The sequence below is a fragment of the Sus scrofa genome, chromosome 3 (genome assembly GCF_054392235.1).
Source record: "Sus scrofa isolate SSC_HxYL_T2T_F1_AM1 chromosome 3, Sscrofa_HxYL_maternal_Yorkshire_Landrace_v2.0, whole genome shotgun sequence".
In the NCBI taxonomy this organism is placed as follows: domain Eukaryota; kingdom Metazoa; phylum Chordata; class Mammalia; order Artiodactyla; family Suidae; genus Sus; species Sus scrofa.
Genome location: NC_139385.1, coordinates 59,665,567 through 59,691,546, shown reverse-complemented (window position 1 = coordinate 59,691,546; position 25,980 = coordinate 59,665,567). Strand labels below are relative to the sequence as shown.

The 25,980-nt window shown below is 47.3% G+C and overlaps 2 protein-coding genes across 6 annotated transcripts in view; both read left to right on the top strand.

Annotated features, from left to right (window-relative positions):
• The first annotated feature begins 5,838 nt into the window (after positions 1-5,838).
• SULT1C4 (sulfotransferase family 1C member 4) lies at positions 5,839-17,676 on the top strand. Of its 5 annotated transcripts, XR_014841286.1 has the most exons (9): positions 5,839-6,192; positions 9,750-9,875; positions 10,611-10,708; positions 10,988-11,114; positions 11,300-11,394; positions 14,816-14,996; positions 16,121-16,296; positions 16,651-17,150; positions 17,229-17,676. XR_014841286.1 is itself a non-coding variant. In XM_085018503.1 (8 exons), exons 1-7 carry the CDS (start codon positions 6,024-6,026, stop codon positions 16,255-16,257), a joined length of 933 nt encoding a protein of 310 aa, XP_084874629.1. In that variant the 5' UTR covers positions 5,839-6,023; the 3' UTR covers positions 16,258-16,296; positions 16,947-17,676. The 5 variants fall into 5 exon arrangements, 3 of the variants coding, with proteins under 3 accessions (XP_084874629.1, XP_013851342.1, XP_005662396.1); XR_014841285.1 differs by having other exon boundaries at positions 16,121-17,150; XM_085018503.1 differs by having other exon boundaries at positions 16,947-17,676.
• A 6,026-nt stretch (positions 17,677-23,702) lies between these two features.
• The window catches only part of GCC2 (GRIP and coiled-coil domain containing 2), a 40,559-nt gene continuing 38,281 nt past the window's right edge, over positions 23,703-25,980 (top strand). The window contains exons 1-3 of the mRNA XM_003124853.7: positions 23,703-23,785; positions 23,905-23,961; positions 24,939-25,023. Of these exons, the coding sequence (XP_003124901.4) occupies positions 23,780-23,785; positions 23,905-23,961; positions 24,939-25,023 (148 nt within the window). The 5' untranslated portion in view covers positions 23,703-23,779. The remainder of the gene's footprint in view (positions 23,786-23,904; positions 23,962-24,938; positions 25,024-25,980) is intronic.

Below are 25,980 nucleotides of genomic sequence, written 5' to 3'. Positions count from 1 at the left end.
CTCTATGGAGCTTGAGACCTGAGCCAATCATTATCAGCCAGAGAGTTCCTGCTAATAGTCTATGAATTTGAATTTTGGGGACCCAAAGGAAGCAGGAGCTCCATAGCAGCCTTTAGTCAATTCCTTGGGCTGTATGTGGCCTGTTTTCAGCTAGGACAAAATATTCACACAGCTTCCCAGGGATCCAGTGCTGCTGTGGTTAACAGTAATAATGGGGGTGGAACAGCTGCTTAGAATGTCATAGGATGTGCGTGACTTTAACTAATTTCCCATCTCTGAACAGTTTTGTGGTCACCTTTTGCAACGGCTCTCATTTTCTTTCTAGACAGTTGCCTCCAGCAACATACAGGCTGCAGAACCCCCTCCTCGAATAAATCCTTCACTCTAAGCAAACACTCCCAAGAGCTGGGAGGCCAAGTGTCTGTTCTGAGCTCCAGCTCAAGGCTTTGCAGAACACACAGGCGGCCTCACCCTCTCCGTGCCAGGGTGCTGGCTGCCGAGCGCAGCGCTAAGGCCCATGCGCTTGTCTTCCTGGGGCTGTGGACAGCCAGCCCCAGGCTGGACCTGTCTCTCGGCAGATACAGTCTTAGGGGCACAGGGGCCTGGGGGGTCGCCTGCCACTCGCTCCTCCCCCTTGACCACGGGGCCCCAAGGGTCAGATGCGGATGGATCTGAACCTTCACTTTACAGTTACTCTCTGGACCTGAGGCCTTATTTATTTAGGCTTACTCTCTGGCCCTGTGGCTCAGGACATAGCCTCCTACCTCAAAGGACCAATGCCGCCAGGAAGGTCTCCCATGAGGATCCTGCTGCAGTTTCGCCCTCAGGCTCCTTGCTACCTCCCAGGTTCTCCAAGACCAGCCCTCGCCCCACCCCCATCCCCGGCCACTGTCCTCATGCTCCCCCACACTCACGCCTGCTCCTGTTCAGGGTAGAACAAACACCCTGACCTCAGCCAACCCCGTGCAGCCTTCAGCCCGTCCTTCACTGTCCTCTCTTCTGAAGGCCTCTCCCGAGCACAAGTGGACCTCAGGAATCTTCTCCAACCCTCTGGAACATTCTGTTCACCCCCCCCAAAGCAAATGCTATTCTACCCTCTAATCGCTTGTCCACGCCTTAGACCAAAACCCTGGGAGCAGAGGCTGCGTACTTCGCGGTGGCAGCTGCATCATCTCACCCGCACTTGACGCGTGGAGGGGCCCTGGGGATCTCTGCCTGGATGGTCAGAGACGCTGCCTTACCTGATCCCCGTCCCTTCTTCCTTTGTCACGCCTGCCCACTGCCCCCTCTGAGCTAGTTTCCGAAAACAGCTAAATCCTATGGAATACTGATGTGCAAGCCGCCACAGCCTGTGGTCCCTAAACTGCTCCAGAAAAGGGTGCCCCACCATCACCGCCAGAGAACACGGCCGGGCAATCCGGTCCCCAGCAAGTCAGCTTTCCTCATCTCTCCTCACTGATGTGGGGGCTCAAAACACTCCAGCTCGGGTGAGGTTCTCTAACCCCACCCCTTCAGGCTCCAGAGTGTTCCTGCTTAGAAGTGAGACTCAGCAACCTTTCGACCACGCAGCTTTTCCAGAAAAAAATACAGAACACCCAATTACATTTGTATTTCAGATAAACAACAAATGAATTTTTTAATTACTTAATGAATTTTATTACATTTATAGGTGTACAACAATCATCACAACCAAATTTTTACTGCATTTCCATCCCAAACCCTCAGTGCATCCCCCCACCCCACCCCCCAACCTGTCTCATTTTGGAAACCATAAGTTTTTCAAAGTCTGTGAGTCAGTATCTGAACAACAAATGAATTTTTTAAATATAAGTATGTCCCCGGAGTTCCCTGGTGGCTCAGCCTGTTAAGGATCCAGTGGTGCCACTGCTGTGGACCAGGACGCGGCGTGGGTTCAATCCCTGGCCTGGGAATTTCCCCATGATATGGGTGTGGCCAAAAATAAATAAATAAGTAAATAAATAAAAGAGTATGTCCCAAATATTGCATGGGACCTGCTTACTCTAAAAATTCATTCTTTAATTACCTGAAATTCAAGTATAACTGGATGTTCTGCATTTTGACACAGCTTTTTATTTTTCCAAGAATATAAAGGATTCTTGGGATTTATGTTTTAAGGAATTACCTGAAATTAAAGAGTTCATATATCCTTCCTTCACTTTATGAAGGGTTTATAACCAACCCCAATCTCAGATGATTGAAGAAGTACTAACACAGTTCCTCTGACTTTCATTTTCTCCCTACTTGGCTTCTGGAACCCAGCGCTGCAATGTAGTGGCCGCAAGGTCACAGAATCAGAAGGTGGGATGGGTTGTAGATAAACCCCAGACCTTCCCCAGTCCCAGCACAATCAGATGCAGTTCTCCTCTTACTGACTCTGGTCTTGTTTCTCCTCCTTCCCCCAATTTGGTCACAAGGACTGAATAACAAATAAGGAGCTTATAATAAGCCCAGTGGCGGAGCTGGCGGTATCTCACAGCATCAGGACACAGGTTCAATCCCTGGCCCAGCACAGCGGGTTAAAGATCTGGCACAAGTCACAACTGTGGCTCATATTTGATCCCTGGCCTGGGAATTCCAAATGCCACGGGGCGGCCAAAAAAGAATAATAATAATAATAATAATAAACATGGTGAGCTAAAGACCAATTCAAGGAACAAAGACAATTTCAATTCAGTTTTATTCAGCCCAAGCTTAGCTCACTTGCCAATGGTTGTCTCTTAAAATAGTTTGCTAAATCAAAATATATTTTAGACCTCTTCCTTATGTAAAAACACACAAACAAGGACCTGTTGAAGAAAAATAATCTGCATGCTGACTGCTCATAAGAAAAGCAGGTTAAAAGGCCCAGTTCGTTTTGTCTTGCTTTGCTTTGCTTTGCTTTTTAGGTCCGCACCCACGGCATGTAGAAGTTCCCAGGCTAGGGGGTCCAACTGGAGCTACAGCTGCTGGCATACACCACAGCCACAGCAACGCCAGATCCAAGTCCAGTCTGTGAACTACACCACAGCTCACGGCAATGCCAGATCTTCCACTGAGCGAGGCCAGGGATCAAACCCACAACCTCAAGGTTCCTAGTCGAATTAATTTCCGCTGCGCCACAACAGGAACTCCCCGGTTGTCATTTTTTCAGCTGGATCACATCTGAAGTCTGAACTCACTCCTGGTCTGTAGCTGGGACACCCAGAGAGGGCAGCGGGTCTCCTCTCCACGCAGAAAAAACAGGAGGGTCAGGGAAGAACCAGGGGAGGAGAGGGCGTTCACTGTACCTCAAGTCTGCAAAACACCTCACACTCCCCAATTTTTACTTTATTCCTGTGAGGCTAAAAGGGCTCTGAAGGGATTAAATAACTAGAAAATGTACACAGCTAGAAAATGTACACAGCTCTTAAGAGACAGTTTCGAGCCAACCCCAGATATGTAGAATTCCAAAGCAAGCCTTGCTAGATGTTGGCTTAGCACCAGATTATTTTTATAATAACGAAGTACAATACTTTAATTTTCCTGAATGTTCAAGAACATCTGAGTAAAAATATTAAAGGAGACTAGGAGCATCTGTGTAGTTAGGATGATTTTCAAGTTATTTGAAACCTTCAGCTTTCCCAGGTACCATTCAAAGCCCAGCCAGTTCTCTCTGGGGCATTTTATCCCTGTCTGCCAGCCCTCCATCCCCAGGTTGGGGTGCTGTGACAGTCTGGGTGGAAAGGGAGTTAAGTGAGAAGCAGGTCTCCTGACAACAGGATCGGCGTGGAGGGAGAGCTGTCCCAAAGTCACCAGCTGGTGTCTGATCAATTCAGTTCAATTCTGACATGACAGGGTTGGCACAGACCCCACAGGTCAAGAACAGAGCCTTTCAAAAGACTCCCCCCTTCAGATGCAGCCACAAGTCCTGGGGATGATTTGTGCTTCTGACCAACAGCTCTAAGTGTGTGTGTGACCCTGAGGGTCAATAGTGACGCCCAGAACTCACTGAAAACACCACACCTACAATTACAGTTTCATCATAAGAATATAGATCAGGGCAGCCAAATGGAAGAGGTGAGGGGGACAAGGTCTTGGAGGAGAGGGGACAAGGCTTCTGTGCCCTGTCCCCATAGATCCTGCGCAGAGCAGCTTCTGGGCACATCACCATGTTCACCAGCCAAGAAGAGGCCCTGAGCCTTGGTGCCAAGGGGGTTCCTTAGCACTGACTACACGGCTGAGCCCAGTCCCCAACCCTCCCCTCTCTGGAGGCAGGGGTGGGACTGAAAGGGCCTCTGACCCTGTGAGGATGAAAGGACCAGCCCCCTGATCCTGAGCTGGTGAAAGGACCAACCTCCTGACCCTGTGAGGATGAAAGGACCAGCCCCCAACTGTGACCTGGATAAAAGGGTCATATGCTTTATCTTGCTGGAATTGCAGCCCCTCCTTGGAAACTAAGGGCCCAGCAGGTGTCACCTCGTTAGGGTAAACTCAGGTGTGGGCTAAAGGGACTCACTATGAACAGCCAAAGACCCCCCAATTTCTCAGGAACTTCAAGGGTTTTTAAAACTCAGCTTAGGAAAAAAAAAAAAAAAGGAGTTCCCATCGTGGTGCAGTGGTTAACGAATCCAACTAGGAACCATGAGGTTGCGGGTTCGGTCCCTGCCCTTGCTCAGTGGGTTAATGATCCAGTGTTGCCGTGAGCTAGGTTGCAGACGCGGCTCGGATCCCTCATTGCTGTGGCTCTGGCGTAGGCCAGTGGCTACAGCTCCGATTCGACCCCTAGCCTAGGAACCTCCATATGCCGTGGGAGTGGCCCAAAGAAATAGCAAAAAGACAAAAAAAAAAAAACACAAAAAACAAAAAACCTCAGCTTCGGGAACCAGAGACAAAGCCCAGCAACATTCTTGATTATATCAGACGGAGAAACAGGAACTGGGTGGGTCAGTCTTGTTTCCAAGGCAGTCAGCAGAGAAGGGTTGTGACTGAAACAAGAGAGAAAAAAAACTCCAAGAGCCAGGAATGGTTCCGAGGGAAGGAGCAAGCAGGATAAATAAATCCCAGGGCTTTAAAAAAAAATTTTTTTTTTAATTTTTAGGGACACTCCTGAGGCATATGGATATTCTCAGGCTAGGGGTGCGTTCAGAGCTGAAGCTGCCGACCACAGCCACAGCCACAGCCACTCCAGATCTGAGCCACATCTAAGACCTACACCACAGCCCAGGGCAACACCAGATCCTTAACCCACTGAGCAAGGTCAGGGATCGGACCCACATCCTCATGGACACAAGTCGTGTTCCTAACCCACTGAGCCATAGCAAGAACTCTCACCAAGGCTTTCAGCAAAACAAGGGGCTTCCAGGGGACTCTGGCGTGAGGCTGGGAGGTGAGGTCCAAAAAGGACAAGCTTTTGCATCCACTTCGCTTCAAACGTGACCCACGTTTCATTAGCTGGAAGACTCCACTTGATATTTATGAGGAAGAGCCCACAACAGGAAGGGAAACTTCCCTAATAGAGCCTTGTTTATTTCACTCTTAACAATAACAACGCTGACCTTTGTGCCGGGAGTTTCTATCTAGGCCCCTCATTGCCAGCAGCCACAGCAATCTCCCTGCAGCCTGTCAGGGAAATCATTCTGCAATGACGTGACCTGCAATTCCACAGGCAGTCTCCCTGCAATTTCTCAATTAGCTTAAAATCCTCAGAAGAAACAATTAACGGAGAGCTGTGGATTGTTTTGTGCACACAGAGGTGAACCACAAATGAGGTGGCACAGAAGAGCAGGGCTGACTGTGCACGGGCCGCTAGATGGCAGCCAGGAGCAGCTGCATCATAGCCCACCGGGAACAGGCTAGGAAAGCACTGTGTGCAAAGCCCCGAGGAGAGTTGCTGGCTCCCTAGAACGGCCGCTCTGCCCTCTACGGCCGGTCCAAGGCAGGGCCAGTGCTCTGAGTTCTGCCCTGTCTCCAGGCCAGCAACAACACAGCTTTGTGCCACCTGAGAGCAATACTTTACCGGGGCAGACATCTAGGATCTGACCCTGATGGCCTTGAGCAAGATGGAGGGTCTGGAACACGACGAAGGTGAGCGCTTGGCTGTGGACTACGTGGAGGGGATTCTGCAGCCCACGCCCACCTGTGACACCTGGGTGCAGATCTGGAACTTCCAAGCCCGGCCTGACGATCTGCTTATCGCTACCTATCCGAAAGCAGGTAGGCACGGGAATGGGGGTGACCAAGAGGACAGTTAGGAAGGCTGTGGGGGGAAGATGCATCAATAACAAAAAAAAAAAAAAAAAAAAAAGGAACTGACCTGGGTCCGAGTGGAAAGCAGTTTACTGGGCAGAGTGACAGAGCCAAGACAAATCACGAATGGAAACTGAAACCACACTAAAAATATTAAAACGACCTATCCCTCTTAAGAATTTAATTCTTCCTCTGATGCATGTGGGTTTTTTTGTTTGGTTGGTTGGTTTTTAGTTGTTGTTTTTTAAGTTCCCTTGAAGGCAGTGAGTCAAACAGCTGAAAATAAACTGGCCAGATTGTTGATTTACTTGTTCCCAGCGAAGGGCCCTTATAGCAGATCTTGTAAAGAGCTGCTGTGTGTGAGCTGGACAGGCGGGGGGGAGCTGATGTGGGGAGAGGGTGGGCGGCTTGGGATCTGCATTGCTCAGCTCCCAGGCTTCCCAGCTCGGGGTCCCAGAACATATGGAGATTCCCAGGCTAGGGGTCGAATAGGAGCTACAGCTGCTGGCCTATGCCAGAGCCACACGGGATCCGAGCCGTGTCTGCAACCTACACCACAGCTCACGGCAATGCCAGATCCTTGACCCACTGATTGAGGCCAGGGATCAAACCCACATCCTCATGGATACTAGTTCGTCGCATTTCTACTGCGTCACAACGGAAACTCCCCAGAACTACTCTTAATTTCCACCCTCCCTGGTGGTATGTTGTGAACCTGCTTTCTTATTCCAATAATCAGCTTAATGAAGTTAGTGCAGAAACAAGACAAACTGAGCCCAGCCACAGCGTCGTAAACACTGGGGCCTGAGCTGGGAGAGGTGGTTCTGCAGCTATTTGCATGTACCTACATACAGAGAAAAAATGCGGTATTCAACTCACCCCCCACCCCCTGCCCCTGCTCCAGTGCATACACTTCAATAAAGACTCTGCACACAGAGGGGCTCTCCACTCACCCTTCCATCTGTTTCATGTCAGCCCTGATCTTCTTTCTTTCTTTTTTTTTTTCTTTTTTAGGGCCACACCCACGACATATGGAAGTTCCCAGGCTAGGGGTCCAGTCGGAGCTGCAACTACTGGCCTACATCATAGCCACAGAAACATGGGATCCAAGCCTTGTCTGCAACCTGCACCACAGCTCATGGCAACGCCGCATCCTTAACCCACTGAGCAAGGCCAGGGATCAAACCAGCATCCTCATGGACGCTAGTCTCGTTCGTTACCACTGGAACTCCCAGCCCTGATTTTCTGATCTTATCATGACCCTGTTCAGGATTAAACTTTTCTAATATGAATTTCTGCAAGTAACCACTGATGGGGAGCATATCTCACTACCTTAATTTCACCCACAACTCTACTTCATTATCATCACTGCAGGACAGTGTTTAAGTATTAGTAGGAGTTCCTGTCATGGCTCAGTGGTTAACGAACCCGACTAGGATCCATGAGGATGCAGGTTCGATCCCTGGCCTCGCTCAGTGGGTTAAAGATCCAGAATTGCTATGAGCTGTGGTGTAGGTCACAGATGCAACTCAGATCCCCTGTAGCTGTGGCTGTGGTATAGGCAGGCAGCTGTAGCTCCAATTCAACTCCTAGCCTGGGAACTTCCATATGCTACTGGTGCGGCCCTAAAAAGCAAAATAATAATAGTAATAAAGGCTACACTGATTAGAGGGAAGAAGAAACAAGGACAGACGATGGATACGGTTTGTGGCATAACAATAAATGCTGAACAGTAATTCAGTAGTAATTCCTGAATAGTAAGTGACTGAGCGGGGACAAAAATGCTATAAAGTCAATGACCTCTTGAGTGTGAGTTGAGAATCCACCCACTCACCTGGGAACCAGCCCCTAGTTAGCCCCAAGTGGTAAAATCAGAGTAAACACACAAGACTGGTACAACCAGCTCAAACTGCCTTTGAGTCCAGAACTAAAGAAATACTGACGCAGAGTTCCCATCCTGGCACAGCGGAAACGAATCCAACTAGGAACTATGAGGTTGAGGGTTCAATCCCTGACCTCACTCAGTGGGTTAAGGATCCAGTGTTGCCCTGAGCTGTGGTGTAGGTCACAGACCTGGCTTGGATCTTGCGTTGCTATGTCTCTGGAGCAGGCCACCAGCAACAGTTCCAATTAGACCCCTAGCTTGGGAACCTCCATATGTTGTGTGTGTGGCCCTAAAAAGACAAAAAAGGCCAAGAAAAGAAATACTGGTGCTTTGTCCTGCAACAAAAGAACTGATGCCAGAAAATTACAGAGATCACCTTGGAGGACAAAATGCCATTGCTTCCCCTGTTCTAACCCACAGCCCCGGTGGGCGTCCAAGTGCTGGCCAGCAAGCACGAGAAAGGCTCTAGCAAGGAAATCCGCTGGGAAGCTCAGCCCCACCCAGGACTCAGGGCTGCCCCAGAACTGCCCGACGCGGTCTTGCTCTGAGATCTGGCCCGTCAGTCTTTTCCCAGGGCCTCAGGGTAGGTGCGGGCCGAGCTGGGTACCGAGGCGCCCCCTGGTGGTGGCGGCGGGGTGGGGCGCGCGCAGCTTCTGGGTTGAGACTGCAGCGGCAGAACGCAGAGCGACCTCTGCACCTCGTCTACCGGGTTGGGGCTGCTTTCCCAGCCTCCACGTCCCGCCCTCCAAACCTCAGATGGAAATCACACCTCAGCGCCTTCAGAACCTCAGAGGCAAGGGAGCCCACCACTGCACCTTTCAGCCTTTCAGGGAAAATCGAGGAAAGTGTGAAAATGGAGACTAAGCCCTAATCATCCGTTTGTTCATTCGGCCAACGAGTCATGAGAGCCTCCTGCGTAGCAACGCCACGCCCAGTACTTGGGAAGAAGTCTGAACTACACAGGATTACTCTCCACATCTGTAGTCTGATGACAAAGACGCTCATTCTGCCTTTCTTTTTCTCTTTCTTTTTTTTTAATGGCCACACCCTTGGCATAGGGACTTTCCCCCACCAGGCATTGAATCCGAGCCTCAGCTGTGACCTATACCAGATCCTTTAACCCACTGTGCTGGGCTTAAACCAAACACGCACTTCCCTAGCGACCTGAGCCCTTGCAGTCAGAGTCTTAACCCACTGTACCTCAGTGGGAACTCCCCCGTTCTGCTTAAGAGCAAGGCAGCTAACTCTACAGCATGACAATCGTAATGAATGGTTGGGACAGAAAGAAAAACGAATTTAGGGAGTTCCCTGGTGGCCTAGTGGTTAAAGATTAGATGTTGTCACTGCTGTGGCACGGGTTCAATCCCTGGCCCAGGAATTTCTGCATGCCACAGTGGCAGCCAAAAAAAAAAAGAACTATATATTTATGACTCTAACCCCCTGAACAAGGCCAGGGATCAAACCTGCATCCTCATGGATACTAGTTGGATTCATTACTGCTGAGCCACAACAGGAACTCCCAAATCGGAGTCTTTGTTCAAAAAAGCCATTTGATGATCACACATGATGTAAATAAAAAAGGATGTTTTCTGAATTCCCTTACAAGCCTCTTCCCTCCTCCTCTTTCCTGTGGAATAAGGAACAACCTGGGTGCAGGAGATCGTGGACTTTATACAAAGTGAGGGTGATGCTGACAGATGCCATCGAGCACCCATCCATGATCGATTTCCCTTCATCGAGTGGAAAATCCCATTCCTGGAATCTGGTGAGTACCTGACCACAGCCTGAAGCACACACAAGCAGCCAACAGCCCTCTCAGAATGGGGGTGTTCAGAGGTCTTCCTGACTTTGTCTTTGCACCATCTGCCATTGCTGTACTCTGGACATTTTCTTTCTTTCTTTTTTTTTTTTTTTTTTTTTTGCTTTTCTTTTTCCGGGCCGAACCCGCGGCATATGGAAGTTCCCAGGCTAGGGGTCAAATCAGAGCTACAGCTGCCAGCCTACACCACAGCCATAGCAATGCCAGATCCAAGCCGCGTCTGTGACCTACACCACAGCTCACGGCAATGCCAGATCCTTTACCCACTAAGCGGAGCCAAAGATCAAACCAGCGTCCTCATGGATCCCGGTTGGGTTTGTTACCGCTGAGCCACGATGGGAACGCCCAGACGTTTTCCAATCAGGCTACTGTTGTACAAAAGTTAAATTTCTGATTCTCCAATTAGAAACTAATTTCTCTCCACAAGGATGAGCCTACGTAAAATAATCTGATGCTGGAAGGGTTTGAATCTTTTAGGTTCTTATTTATTAGGCTTATTCTTAAGGTTAAAAATTGCTCTAGCCAAAAAACACATTCATAGGCCAGAAATGTTCCCTCAGATGAGAGCTAAGGATAGTTGCAGATGGCCTGGAACTACTCCTAATGCACTAATAACAATGTAGCAAGATTCTGAAGCAAATAGAGAAAAATCTTGGCAAGTGATTAAAATAAACTTTGCAGGCTTGGAACAAGCAGAAGCAATGCCCTCCCCACGGACCCTGAAGACGCACCTCCCCATAGGCTTGCTCCCCCCATCCTTCCTGGAGAAAAACTGTAAGGTAAAGAGCCCAAGGGTGTCAGGGTGGACCCCTCAGGATGACCTCAGAGTGGCCTTCAGCCAGTTTCCTCTTAAAACACTCCACTTGTTAAATAAAAAAAGAACCCACCTTGTCACATAGTCGACATGCAAACGGATATGAATCTCTGTATCACCCCAAAGCCCAATCACAGAAACACAGCATCAGAAATAAAATCCATGTGTATGGAGTACACCTCCCCAACAAAGCTTTCTCGGGGCTAATCCTGGGTTTGCTTCTCCCCTCCCCCCACCTTCCCAGATAATCTACGTGGCAAGAAACCCCAAGGACAACATGGTGTCTTATTACCATTTCCATCGGATGAATAAGGCTCTTCCTGCTCCAGGAACCTGGGAAGAGTATTTTGAGAGTTTTCTGGCCGGGAAAGGTGAGAGGGCTCTTCTTCCTTCCTTTCTCGGAATCTGAAAACCCTCCAAAACGAAGGCGTTACATCACTTCTCCCCACAGCAGAGGCTCCGCCTTTTTACCCTGTGGGAGCCGCGGGGTGACCTTGCCTCTTCAGGACCCTCCCACAGGTGACTCTGCATCCCCTGTTTCTCATCCCTCCTGCAGTGTGCTGGGGCTCCTGGTACGACCACGTGAGGGGCTGGTGGGACGCCAAGGACCAGCACCGCATCCTCTACCTCTTCTATGAGGACATGAAGGAGGTGAGGGCATGCTGCCACCGAACGTGCTCCCATCTGACTTAAAACATCTAAGCCATGACCCCATCAGGGACTCACCAAGAGAAAGGGGGCCCAGGAGATGCTGCATTTCACCGGCTACAGCCTTCGCTGCATCAGAGCGCACCTGAGGTGTCCTGAGCATCTGTGTCACACACTCTCACCTGCAGCTTCCTGGTGCTTGGGAGGGTACCGGCCACCATTTCCTTATAGGCAGGGGGTGGCAAAAATTAGTGATGCCTTTTTTTTTTCCCCTTGCGTGTATATTTTCTAACTCTGTTCAGAAGGTAAAAAAAAAATTCTAGCACATTTTTGGTTTTCTCATTGATACCTGAGGAACCTCATAGGTTTTTTTGGTTTATCTCTTTTTCTATACCTATATTAATAGTAACAAATTCCTATACCTCAGCTAGGTCTGGCTGCCAACTTTTTTTTGGTTTTTCCTTTTTAGGGCTGCACCCATGGTACATGGAAGTTCCCAAGCCAGGGGCCGAATCAGAGCTGCAGCTGCCAGCCTATGCCAGAGCCACAGCAACGCCAGATCCAAGCCGCATCTGTGACCTACACCACAACTCATGGCAACACTGGATCCTTAACCCACTGAGTGAGGCCAGGGATCAAACCCACATCCTCATGGATACCAGTCAGGTTCATTTCCACTGCACCACATCAGGAAGTCCAGGAACATCATAGTTTTAAGAAACAGTTTAAGAAATTATGGTGCACTGGAAAATGCTAATGATTTAGAATCAAAATTCTTTTTTTTTTTAAATCTTCTTTCAACTGATTTAGGTTAATTTTTATTTGACTCTGTATCTTTATTTTGGCCATGTCGGCAGCATACAGAAGTTCCCCAGAGCAGTGACAATGCCAGATACTGAACCCATTGAGTCACCACGGAATACCTAGAATTAAAATTCTTGAATCCGGAGTTCCTGCTGTGGTGCAGTGGGTTAAGAATCCAACTACAGCAGTTTGGGTGGCTGCAGAGGTATGGCTTCAAACCCCAGCCTGGCGAGGTGGGTTACAGGATTCAGTGTTGCTATAACTGAGAGTAGGTTGCAGCTGTGGCTTGGATTCAATCCCTGGCCCAGGAACATCCATATGCAGTGGGTGCAGCCATTTAACAAAAAAACCTTTTTTTTTTCTGTCTTCTTTCAGGACTGAACGCTCGGCATATGGAGGTTCCCAGGCCAAGGGTCAAATTGGAGCTATAGCTGCCAGCCTGTGCCACAGCCACAGCCACAGCAATGGCAGATCAGAGCCGTGTTTGCGACCTACACCACAACTAATGGCAATGCCGTATCCTTAATCCACTGATGGGAGCCAGAGATCGAACCTGCATCCTCGTGGATACTAGTTGGATTCTTTAACCACTGAACCATGATGGGAACTCCAGAAAAAACATTCTTGAATCCACGTTCTGGCTTACTGCCCGACGGCAATTATTCTTGGTGAAGACACTTAATACCTTAGACTTAGTTTCCTTAAATGCAAAAAGGAAACAGCAAGATACACTCCAAAATCTGTTACAAGGACTAAATGAGATGGTGTCACAGAATTTACTGTAAAAGGTACAGTAAACCTACTACTGAGTATATTCTGTAACTCCACTGAATCCAGGGATCTAGATGGAATTTCAATCTCTGTCCTTGAATTTACTATTGAAAGCCTGGTTCTCTAAAGGCCCTTCCCAGGAGTTCCCATCGTGGCTTAGTGGCTAAGGAATCCAACTAGTATCCACTAGGCTTTATCTAGTGCCCACAAAATAGCAAAAGAGTGAGCAACACAGCATCATTTTTCTATGTTTTTCATGAGATACAGTCAGCATGTAACATTATCTGTTTCAGGTGATTTGATATTTTACACTGAGAAATTATCACCACGATCAGCTAGTTCACATCCATCACCACACACAGTTACAAAACACTTTTTTTCTTTTTCTTTTTTTAGGGCTGTACCCATGGCATATGGAGGTTCCCAGGCTAGGCGTCAAATCAGAGCTGTAGCTGCCAGCCTACCCCACAGCCACAGAAACACCAGATCCCTGACCCATTGAGCAAGGCCAGGGATCAAACCTGCGTCCTCATGGATGCTAGTCTGATTCGTTTCCGCTGAGCCACAGTAACAACTCCTTTTCTTGTGATAAGAACTTTTAAGATCAACTCTCTCAGCGATTTTCAAATACACAGTACAGTGGTTTTTTTTGTTTGTTTGTTTGTTTGTTGTCTTTTTGCTATTTCTTTGGGCCGCTCCCGCGGCATATGGAAGTTCCCAGGCTGGGGGTCGAATCAGAGCTGTAGCCGCCAGCCTACGCCAGAGCCAGAGCAACGCGGGATCCGAGCCGAGTCTGCAACCTACACCACAGCTCACGGCAACACCGGATCGTTAACCCACTGAGCAAGGGCAGGGACCGAACCCGCAACCTCATGGTTCCTAGTCAGATTCGTTAACTACTGAGCCATGACGGGAACTCCAGTACAGTGTTTTTAATTATAGTCACCACATTGTCTACGACATGCCAGGGTTTATTTATCAAACAATTGCAAGTCTGGACATTTCAACCCCCATCACCCCCTTTGCCCTCTGATCTGGGTGTTTTTAAACAGCTGGGTTGTTCCATGTCTAGGATTCTCAGACTATGATTAAAGGGCTAGCAGGACCATCCACACAGCTCTCAGTATGAAATTCTCTCCCTTGTGTTTACTTGGTACAAAAATGTGAAGACACAACAGAGGGTACCAAAAAAGTACACAACAGGACAGAAGGAGACTCTGGCCCCACCTAGGCACTACTGCAGCTCTTAGAGTTGTCTCGTCATAGAATTCTAGATACAGCTACTCAGTTAAGGAACAGCACGGCAGGCCGTTGTATGTTATAAGGAAGGGTTTGCTCTTTTATGACTGGATGTGACAAACAAGGGCCGTGATAACAGGTGCTATTAAGCTCCGACCAGGGGAAGTCCACGTAGGGCACGTTTGCCCACATCCATGTCAGAGGAAGTGCCCTTTGGTTGGGGCAGATCCTAATGTGTTAGGAATGCCCGGAATAAACTTTGCTTAAATAGGCAGTCTAGCCTCAGAGTCCCCAAATCCCTTTTAAATGTTTCTATACTCATGTTCTGCATGTTCCCCTGACTGTGGTCAGTCAAAGCTCACAGTTCTCAGTACTGTTACTCATTCTCAGTCTGTGCGGGAATTAAATTAAGCACTTTGAGGAGTTCCCTTGCGGCTCAGTGGGGTAAGGGCTTGGTGGTGCTGCAGCTGTAGCACAGGTCACAGCTACAGCTTGGATTCTTCCCTATGCCACAGGCGCAGCCATAAAAAAAATACATAAATAAAATAAACTATTGTTTATTGATATAAATTATCTTATATCAAGTCTTTTCTTTTGACCCTGGTCACAGAACCCAAAGCGTGAAATCCAGAAGCTGGCAGAATTTATTGGAAAGAGCCTAGATGATGAAATTCTGGATAAAATCATCCATCACACTTCATTTGACGTCATGAAGCAGAACCCAATGGCAAACTACTCATCAGTTCCGGCTAAATTCATGAACCACTCTATCTCTCCATTCATGAGAAAAGGTTTTTATGTTTCTTTTGGCCATAATCTTGAAAGGATCGTACAATATTTCAGAGTATGTGGGGAATTTCTTTTCTATAGATAAGAAAAATAAGATCTATAATAAATGATTCCAGGGAAAGACGCACAGGTGAAATGAAAGAACCACAGGTGAAATGAAATCAATGTTTAGCCACGACTGGACAGTAAGGCTAAGACTGGACAGTTGGTCTTGGCCACTAAGCCCTACTCTTTATTCTCATATGCCCTCTGGAGTTTTGGCCCGTAAGGTGAAAATACATAGAATTAAGTCAGATGGGGCAAAGAATCAGAGGGCGTTAAGCTATCAGAGAGATCTCTCATTCAAAAATACTTACCGAGGAGTTCCCATCATGGTGCGGTGGAAACAAATCCGACTAGTATCCATGAGGATGCGGGTTCGACCCCTGGCCTTGCTCAGTGGGTCAGCAATCAGGCATTGCTGTGGCTGTGGCATTGGCTAACAGCTACAGTTCCGATCTGACGTCTAGCCTGTGAACTTCCATATGCTGCGGGTGCAGCCCTGAAAAAAAAACAAAAATAGTTACTGAGTGGCTACTCTGTGCCAGGCACTGTTGCAGCAAATGCTCAGCGCAGTGAATAAAACACACGAAAATTCCTGCCCTTGTGGAAATTATGTTCTAGCCATAAGCAAATCAACAACAACAAAAAATTACACAGGATGGGAGATGCTAGTAAGCTCAGTGGAAAGAAAGCAATCTGGGGAGCTAAAGGGGACTGTGGGCAGAGAACTGGGGGGGTTCTTCCTTCCTTTCTCAAAACTGCACCTTGTGCCCTTCTGGAAGCGAGGAAGCCACAGGCTCAAGCCCCGACCAAGCTGTGATGGAGCAGGAGGGCAGGAGGGAAAGACACAAGAGGCCTCAGACCTGATGCTCACAAGGCAGTGTCTCCTCCGTCTCACGAACCAGACTGGGGATCCCTCCTCCTTCAGAAGGGGACAGTGCCAGGCCATGGTCTGTCTGGCTTCTGCCCCTCCTAGAAGGTGGCATAGAAGCCCTCACACAGGAGCAGGAGAACAGAGAACCCAAATCCCCCAGTGGCACTGACACCTGCACCCCACCCCCACCCCTGCCTGTGACCATTTCAGGGACCGTGGGAGATTGGAAGAATCACTTCACTGTGGCCCAGAATGAGAGGTTTGATGAAGACTACGGGAAGAGAATGGCCGACACCACGCTGACCTTCCACTTCCAACTGAAAAAGAGCCAGATTCAACCGGTGTAAACATTGATGCCTCAGACCACAGGACAGTGGCTTTGTGAGGTCAGAGTCATGCTTCTTGTGATGGAGCGGGGGTCAAGGACAGGTGGGAGGGACAGGATGGCAGCCTTACAATCACGGCATCATTGCTACTTATCACATAGTTAAGCTTTCCACAGATCATGTGCTCATTAACTAAAAATGCTTCCGTCCTCACATAAGAATACACTAAAGTTTGCAGAGTAAGGGTTGGCTCAAGCTTTTTTAAAATGCAGAACTAAAATGTGTAGATAATTACTATTTCTTCCAGCAATTTCTTGGCAGCCAAGTAACTACCGAGTGACTCTGTTTCCCCATAGAACTTTCGAACCACTCCAGGCTCCTAACTGTGTGCTTCATCCCCATCTCTCACCACAGCCTCTGGACCTAACTGGACTCATACCCCACCCCCGCCACCCACCCTACCCTGGCCAAGGCTACAATACATCCTGGAGTCACATCAAGACTCAGCTCCCTCCCGCGCCTCTGCAATCATACTCTAATCCATCAGTGATATCTGTCTGTTTTACTTCCAGGAAGTCTCATTTTTACAGCCATCCTTCTGGTTTAGAAGCCTTTCCCTGGTGCCCAAAAACTACCTAACTCATTCTCCATTCATTGGACATCCCCCAAGGTTATTTTCCCCAGACAAGACTCATTATATTTCTCTTTAGTTCAGGGTCCTTCAATGATTCAGAATGTTCACTGCCTGGAAGAGAAATCCCACACTTTTTAGCCATCAATTCAAAGGCAGCGACAGCCGTACAGCATGGTCGATTCTATCTACTTTCCAGCTGGATTTCATACCAGGCACCTCCAGACTCTGGCACATGGAGCCACTCACTGGTCCCAAGCACATCTTGCAGGTTCCCAGCCTCGTAGTTTTATTTTCACCCTACCATTTCTTTTTCCTCTCTCTTTTTAGGGCTGCACCCACGGCATATGGAAGTTCCCAGGCTAAGGGTCAAATCAGAGCTGCAGCAGCTGCCGGCCTATACCACAGCCACAACACTGCAGGATCCAAGCTGCATCTGCCACCTATGCTGCAGCTCACAGCAACACCGGATCCTTAACCTACTGAGTGGGGCCAGGGGTCGAACCTGCATCCTCATGGATACTAGTCAGGTTCTTAATTGGCTGAGCCACAGCGGGAACTCTTCGCCCTGCCTCCTCTTGACAAGTCCTGTCCTTTCTTCCTACCTACCCAACACACCACATGCTCAACATCTAGCCCAGGCCTGGCCTCCTGCCTTCCCACCAATCCTGCAACCTGAAGAGACCATCTGCTAAGTCCTTTAGAACAATTTTTAATATAATTTTTCTATGCTTATATGCTTAGTATAATTCTATGCTATAATGCTTAGTATAATTTTTCTATACTTAAGATTAAAGTGTATCATGGTATCTCGTGTATGTCTATATTGTTTCTTTTGTGATTATCTAAATTTTCATTTGTTTATTTTTTCTCCAAGATAGAGACATTGCTAGATACTTCATTGTACACCACACAGCAAACAATATGCTCAAAAATAAGTAACTGAAATACTATATCAGACAAAAAAATCTAAAAAGCCACCTTTGTATATTCTAAGCAGTCCTCATAACAGCTGTCACCTATGGTTGTGCTGTGTTAGCTACTAGCTGTATGTGGCTATTTAAACTAATTAAAATTCAAAAAGATCCATGCACCCCAGTGTTCAGTGCAGCACTATTCACAATAGCCAAGACATGGAAACAACCTAAATGTCCATCTACAGAGGAATGGATGAAGATGTGATATATGTACACAATGGAATATTACTCAGCCATAAAAAGAGCAAAATAATGCCATTTGCAGCAACAAGGATGGACCTAAAGGATATTACACTATGTGAAATAATCAGACAGAGAAAGACAAATGCTGTACCAGTTCAGTTACATGTGGAATATAAAAAACAAAACAGAACAAAACAGAAATGGGCTCACAGCTACAGAATGTCATGTACAGCATAGGCAATATAGTCAATAATATTGCAATAAATTTATAGGGTAATAGATGGTCACTAGACTTATTGTGGTAATCCAACTTCAATGTATGTAAATGTCAAACCACTCTGCTGAGCACCTGAAACTCATATAATATTGTACGTCAACTATATTTCAATTTAAAAAAAGAAAAAAAATCTGGTTATTTTTAAGTACATAATGTTGGGCTAACATAAGTCTCTATTAACTTTAGAATAAATAATTACATTTTTAAATGTTTAGGCTATTATAGTGAAATACTAAATGAAAATAATAAAATTCATTCACAAATTTCTTTTTAATTAAAAAAAAATTGGAGGAGTTCCAGCCATGGCAGGTGGGTTAAGATTCCAACAGCATAGGCTCAGGTTGCTTGTGTTGTGGAATTGTGGGCTCAGTCCTGACACAGTAGCTTAAGGATCCAGCATTGCCACAGCTGTAGCGTAGGTTGGCAGCTGCGGCTCAGGTTCAGGCCCTGGCTGGGGAACTTTCTTATGCCATGGGTGTGGCCATGAATTTTTTTTTTTTTTTTTTTTTTTTTTTTGCTTTTTAGGGCCACACCTGCAGCATATGGAGGTTCCCAGGCTAGGGATCTATTTGGAACCATAGCTGTAGGCCTATGCCACACCCCCAGAAACACCAGAACCAAGCCACATCTGTGACCTACACCACAGCTCATGGCAACACAGAATTCTTAACCCACTGAGTGAGGCCAGGGATTGAATCTGTACCCCTGATGGATACTAGTCAGATTCATTTCTGCTGCACCACAATGGGACCTCCTAAAAATTTTTTTTAATTTAAAAATAAGGAGTTCTTGGTGTTCCAATCGTGGCGCAGTGGTTAACAAATCTGACTAGGAACCATGAGGTTGCAGGTTCAATCCCTGGCCTTGCTCAGTGGGTTAATGATCTGGCTTTGCCATGAGCTGTGGCATAGGTCACAGATGCGGCTCGGAACCCGTGTTGCTGTGGCTATGGTGGAGGCTGGTTGGCCACAGCTCCGATTGGACCCCTAGCCTGGGAACCTCCATATGCCACGGGAGCAGCCCTAGAAAAGGCAAAAAGACAAAAAAAATAAAATAAAATAATAAAAATTAATTAATTAATTAATTAAAATTAGGAGTTCTTGTCACGGCTCAGTGGTTAACAAATCCGACTAGGAGCCATGAGGTTTCCGGTTGGATCCCTGGCCTTGCTCAATGGGTTAAGGATTCTGCGTTGCCGTTGCCGTGAGCTGTGGTGTAGGTTGCAGATGCAGCTCAGATCCCGTGTTGCAGTGTCTGTGGTGTAGGCCAGTGGCTACAGCTCAGACCCCTAGCCTAGGAACCTCCATATGCCACGGGTGCTGCCCTAGAAAAGACAAAAGATAAAAATAAATTTAAAAATAAATTGGAGCTCCCAGGCGACTCAGTGAGTTATGAATCCGGCAATGTCACTGCTGTGGCTCTGGTTACAGCTGTGGCTTGGGTTCAACCCCTGGACCAGGAACTTCCACGTGCCATGGGCATGGCCAATAAGTTAATTAATTAACTAAACTTAAAAATAAGTTATGTGGAGGCAGAGAGCAGAACTGTGGTTCCCAGGGACTGGAGGTGGAGGAACTCGGAGGTATTGTTCAAAGGGTATGGAGCTACAGTTAGCAGGATGGGGAAGTCTAGAGATCTGATGACAACAGTTAATAAGATTGTAATGAATACTGGAAATGGCCAAGAAAGTAGATTTCAGAGATTCTCATCACACACCAACTCTGCAACTGTCTGTGGAGGAGGTGCGTTAACTAGTGTGACTGCAGTGATCGTTTTGCTACGTGTATACATCAAATCAACAGGTACACCTTACACATACACAATTCTTGTTAGAAATGAAATTTTTAGAAATTAAAATAGGAGTTCCCGTCATGGCTCAGTGGTTAACGAACCCGACTAGTATCCATGAGGACAAAGGTCTGATCCCTGGCCTCGATCAGTGGGTTAAGGATCCAGCATTGCCATGAGCTGTGGTGTAGGTTGCAGATGCAGCTCAGATCCTGTGTTGCAGTGTCTGTGGTGTAGGCCAGTGGCTACAGCTCCGACTGGACCCCTAGCCTGGGAACCTCCATATGCCGCAAGTGCAGCCCTAAAAAGACAAAAAATTAAAAATAAATAAAATTAAAATAAACCAGACCCTGTTCTGTAGCATTGTTTTATTTTCTCTGTAACTCTTTATCTCCGTTAAATTAATAGTTTATGTGCTTAGAGTTCCCATTGTGGCTCAATGGTAATGAACCCAAGTAGGATCCATGAGGATGTGGGTTTGATCCCTGGCCTCACTCAGTGCCTTAAGGATCCAGAGTTGCCATGAACTTCAGTGTAGGTCACAGACACGGTTTGGATTCTGTGTTGCTGTGGCTGTGGTGTAGGCCAGCAGCTGCAGCTCCAATTGAACTGCTAGTCTGGGAAACTCCACATGCCACGGGTGCAGCCCTAAAAAGACAAAACGAAAAAAAGTTGGTGTGCTCATAACCTGTCTCTAGCACTAGTTGAGCACTGAGACTTCTGTCTTTATCACAGCTGTACTCCTTGCTGCTTGGTGCATGGCAGGTGCTTTGTAAATGTCTGTGGGCTGAAGGATCCACAGCAGCAGTGCCTCCTCCTTCTCCTGTGCCCACCCAACCTGAAGTCTCTACCAATTAATCAGCAGCTGCAGCGTGTGCTTAGCCTCTGAGCGACAGGAAATGCAGGCTGACCTCCTCACCCCTCTACTGGTTACAGGAGCTTGGAGGGGACCAGTGCACAGCTGCTACGTATCTGCCTGATGACCTGGTGGCTGGAATCTTCCCTTGGGCTTGAATCACTCGTGTCTAGTTTCTTTGCCATTTATCTGGAAATAGGTGGAGAGGGTCTGAACTTCACCTAACAGACCCTGGCCTGGATCATGTGACTCCCCTGACCGTGTCCTGGTCTCCAGATGAGGCTAAAAACCACCATATTCAAAAGCAGCAGGAGAGAGTTCCTGTCATGGCTCAGTGGAAACGAATCTGACTAGTATCCATGAGGACATGGGTTTGATCCCTGGCCTTGTTCATTGGGTTGAGGGTCCGTTGTGGCTGTGAGCTGTGGTGTAGGTAGCAACTCATATTTAGCAGTGCTGTGGCTGTGGAGTGGGCCAGTGGCTACAGCTCTGATTTGACCCCTAGCCTTGGAACTTCTGTGTGCCATGGGTGTGGTCCTAAAAAGAGCAAAAAATAAAAATAAAAAAAAAAATAACAGGAGTTTCAGGAGACCACTGTTCTTCTGACACCTTAGGGATGAATCAATCTGAACACATCTTATTTTGAACCAAAATCAATCCTATAACAATAGAGAATCTGAAATGGTCAGACCTAAATCTCAACTTGGAATTGTTAAAGAAATGAGACTGTAAATGCGATTTTTTTTCTTTTTTTTTTTCTTTTCTTGCTTTTTAAGGCCGCACCTGCAGCATTTGGAGGTTCTCAGGCTAGGGGTCAAACCAGAGCTGCAGAATCCACAGCCACAGCAATGTGGGATCTGAGCTGCATCTGCGACCTACACCACAGCTCACAGCTACACCAGATCATTTAACCCATGGAGCAAGGCAAGGGATCAAACTGCATCCTCATGGATACCCCTGAGCCACAACAGGAACTCCATGTGACTTCTTGTAAGTTCCTTTAGCTTGACAAAGGTCTCTGTGGTTTTACCTCATGTGAATAGAATCAAGACCTTAAGGGCTGTGAACGAGGTGCTCTGAGATGTCTATAGAATTCATGGATTCAAGATAATTATCTAAATTTATAATTATCTAATAAATACATCTCTGAGACCATCACATGATTTTTTCATCCTCATAGAAGGATACATGGCATACCAAGAGTAAACTTTGCATACCAAGTGAAGGTGTTTGCTTAGAAAAAAAATAATAGTATCTGGATATCCAGCACACAATGGCCAAATCTTTGGGAAAAGGGGTTTGCCTGCTGTTACCTTATTGAGGGACCACTACCCTTATTCTTGCCGTGCCCCCTTCATCTCATACAGAAAGGGGAAAATGCTACAAAGCCCTTTATGTTAATAGATAAAACAAATATCCCTGTAGTTTCAATTCTAAGCCTACTCAAAACCTGGAAAAAATTGGTTGGTGATCTTAGGTTCTGTTATGCTGATAGGTTTCTACATCAATTAATTAAGACTCAATTAAGTATTATGGAGTGTGCAGGCCACATACAAGGCATAGACTTGATGGAGAAAAGGCAACAAAAAGTTCTCTTTTCCTCCAAAAGCTGCTCGAATTCTTGAGTTTTACCAATATCACCTGTCAATCCATTTAGTCACTCATCCTTAATGGTATTTGCTGCCACATAAACATTAACAACTTCAGCGGCTCTTACGAATTACATAAGTTTTCTAAAAAGCTATCAGGTTATTTTCTAGTCCCGAAGGTCACTCATTTTAAAACCCTGCATAGTGTCCAAATCTATGGACATTTTCTGAAGCCAGCTCATTATAGAGGGATGTTTTGCACAAGCTGGCAAACTTTTCCTCCCCAAACACGCATAAGGCTATTAGAAGTGACAGCAAATGCCAGGCTCATGGCTCACTGAACAGAGGGAATGTCCTGGCTCCCGTATCACAACTTCGTCCTGTGACCTCCCAGCTAGGCCTGTCCTCCGGCCACCTCCCTCCTCTAAGCCAGCATGGCTGACACTCTTCAGTCTCCTTCAAAGTCACTGCCACTAAAGGGAAGTGCCAACGCAGGTCCCAAACCTGCCTGTCCACCTGGGGGGACTGGGCTGCTCACTGTCCAGGGGGAGGACCAGCGTCCAGGCCACATGGGAAATGGTGCTCCTGCTCTGTGGTCACCCACCCCTGCCAGGAGCAGCACCCTTGTCCCCTCAGCCACCTGCAGCCACAGGGACAGCCGGAGCATCAGTTCTGGGTTAAGGACGTTTGGGGGAACTGACAGGGGATGAGGGGACGTATGAGGAGACAGGTGAGGGACAAGTGAGGGACACAAGAGGGCACAGGAGAAGGTCAGGGAAGGAGGCAGGAGAGGGGACACCTGAGGAACAGGAGAGAGGGACAGGTGAGGAGAAGGAGAGGGTGTGGCTGAGGGACAGGTGAGGCAAAGAGAGAGGACAGATGAGGCACAGGAGAGGGGACAGATGAGGGACCGGTGAGGGACAAGTGAGGGGGACAGGCGAGGTACAAGAGCGGACACCGAGACTTGGGCTGCTGCCTGAGCCCCGGCGCAGCCCCCACAGCCCGCGTCTCGCGCAGGGACCCGCCCATGGGTCCGCCCCGCGCCCTCGAGAACAGGCCCGGTGGGGGCGGGGCGGGGCGCGCCCGGGGAGCCACCTCCCGAGGCGGAAGCGGAAGCGCCTGCGTGGCCGGGCCGCTGCTGTGGAGACGCGGGGGCGGGGCCGGCGGAGAAGCGCGACCTTTGACCCGCGGCCGGGCTCCCTCAGCGGCGGCGGCGGGCGGAAGCGCCGGCTGCGTGCTGCCATGGAGGTAACGTGCGGGGAGCGGGCTGAGGGTCCAGGGCTGAGGGACCCCCGCCGTCCCCCGCGCCGCCAGCCCGGTTCTGCAAGACATCCTCTGAGCGCCGGGGGTTTCGTTTTGTTTTGCAGGATCCTGCTCACGATGGGGTGGCCTCACCAGCCACTCCTGGGACCGGGAGATACAAGGTGACTGGCGGGGGTCGTCAACTGGAAACGCTGAGGGGAGGGGGGCTGCGTGGCCCGGGCGGGGGTGGGTCTCAGCTTAACTGACACATAACCGTTTCGTTCCTCCTTTTCCGTTTCTGAGTTTCCTGGTGTGACAAGCAGACTTTTTGTTTACTTCCTGCAACTGCTTAGCACCTGGAGATTCTGCAGCTTTGCAAACATGAAACCAGATGGTCTAATAAGTTAATAAATGAGGGTCTGTGGGGGTGGACATAGCAGTGACGTGGGAAGAGTCGAGGGCTCCATTCTGCAGGCTCCTCCTGTGATGTGAAAAGACAGTTGAATTAGGTCGTTTTTATGGCCTGTACAGCGTTTTACGTTCAATCATAGTGACTTATTGCTAAGTTTTATTGCTCCATACTTCAGTTTAAGTTCCAGACACTCGCCCCAACATTTTACTTCGTTTAAGCTTCATGGCAACCATGGGATAAATACTGTTGTGTTCCCAACTTAACAGATAAGAAAACTGAGCCCGCAGGGGTGAAGTAATTTTCCCTGATTTTTTTTTTTAGTTAAAGCCAAGATGCAACGTGATTCATCTTGTTGCTGCACTTATGCTTACATATTTTCAGAAGGCCAAAGACTTCTTTCAGTCTTGCATAGGACGAAATGATTTTACAGACCTAAGAAACTTTAAGTAGAATTAGTCCCATGCCCCTAATTTTGCAATAAAGGAAATTGAAACCTGCAAGCTATCTTAAGCTGGAGCAAGGATATCTGTAATGGAAGAGGCTATGTGCTGTTTTTTACATTTCATAGGAGTTGCTTAACTCGTAATCATTGCATTCAGTTATTCTTATAAAAAATGTGGTGTTTAGTTGACATAAAAATTTATTCAGTAGAATTTTTTTTTATTTTTAGGCAGACTTGATGTTTCTTTTTTGTGGTATAGTAGAAACATGAATTATAACAAATTGGTAACATCCTCTGTCTTTCAGCTGGAAACATTGCCCAAGGAAGATCTTATCAAATTTGCCAAGAAGCAGATGATGCTAATACAGAAAGCTAAATCAAGATGTACAGGTATCGGCGTGAAAATATTTATCTTGATCTCAACCTTACTTAATCATGGTTATAAATACTGGGGTTTTTTTAAATTTTTTCTTAATAATGATTTTTATTTTTTCCCTTATAGCTGGTTTACCATGTTCTGTCAGTTTTCTACTGTACAGCAAGGTAACCCAGTCACACATACATATATACATTTTTTTCTCACATTATCATGCGACATCATAAGTGACTAGATATAGCTCCAGTGCTATACTGCAGGATCTCATTGCTTATCCACTCCAAAGGCAATAGTTTGCATCTATTAACCCCAGATTCCCAGTCCATCCCACTCCCTTCCCTTCCCCCTTGGCAACCATAAGTCTGTTCTCCATGTCCATGATTTTCTTTTCTGTGGAAATACTAGTTTTTTAATAGTACATTGGCTTGTTTTGTTTATCAGTGAGTCCAATAAAATCTTAGTGCAGTAGAATATATTATTATTTAACATTCTAACCATTTGCTTCTGTTATTTTTTATTATCTCTCATCATTCAACTGCAGTTACCTTTGAATTAGTAAAATAAAAGTCAGGGAGGAAGGTTTCAAAAAGCAGTTTGTTGGAATTCCTCTTGTGGCTCAGCAGGTTAAGAACCCAACTAGCATCCATGAGGATGCAGGTTTGATCCCTGGCCTCGCTCAGTGAGTGAGTTTGTTAAAACCAGTCTGATAAAGTTAAACACTTTTGGAGTTTGTGTCATGGCTCAGTGGTTAATCCAACTAGGAACCATGAGATTGAGTGTTCGATCCCTGGCCTCGCTCAGTGGGTTAAGGATCTGGTGTTGCTGTGAGCTGTGGCATAGGTTCAGATGCAGCTCAGATATGATACTGCTGTGGCTCTGTTGTAGGCCAGTGGCTACAGCTCTGATTCAACCCCTAGCCTGGGAACCTCCATATGCCACGGGTGCAGCCCTAGAAAACAAAACAAAACAAA

Excerpts from the sequence above, each read along its gene's own strand:
- SULT1C4 (XM_085018503.1), top strand. The coding sequence starts at position 6,024 with ATGGCCTTGAGCAAGATGGAGGGTCTGGAACACGACGAAGGTGAGCGC. Across the intron at positions 10,709-10,987 it reads TCCTGGAGAAAAACTGTAAG|ATAATCTACGTGGCAAGAAA; the intron begins GTAAAGAGCCCA and ends CCACCTTCCCAG. Across the intron at positions 11,395-14,815 it reads TCTATGAGGACATGAAGGAG|AACCCAAAGCGTGAAATCCA; the intron begins GTGAGGGCATGC and ends CCCTGGTCACAG.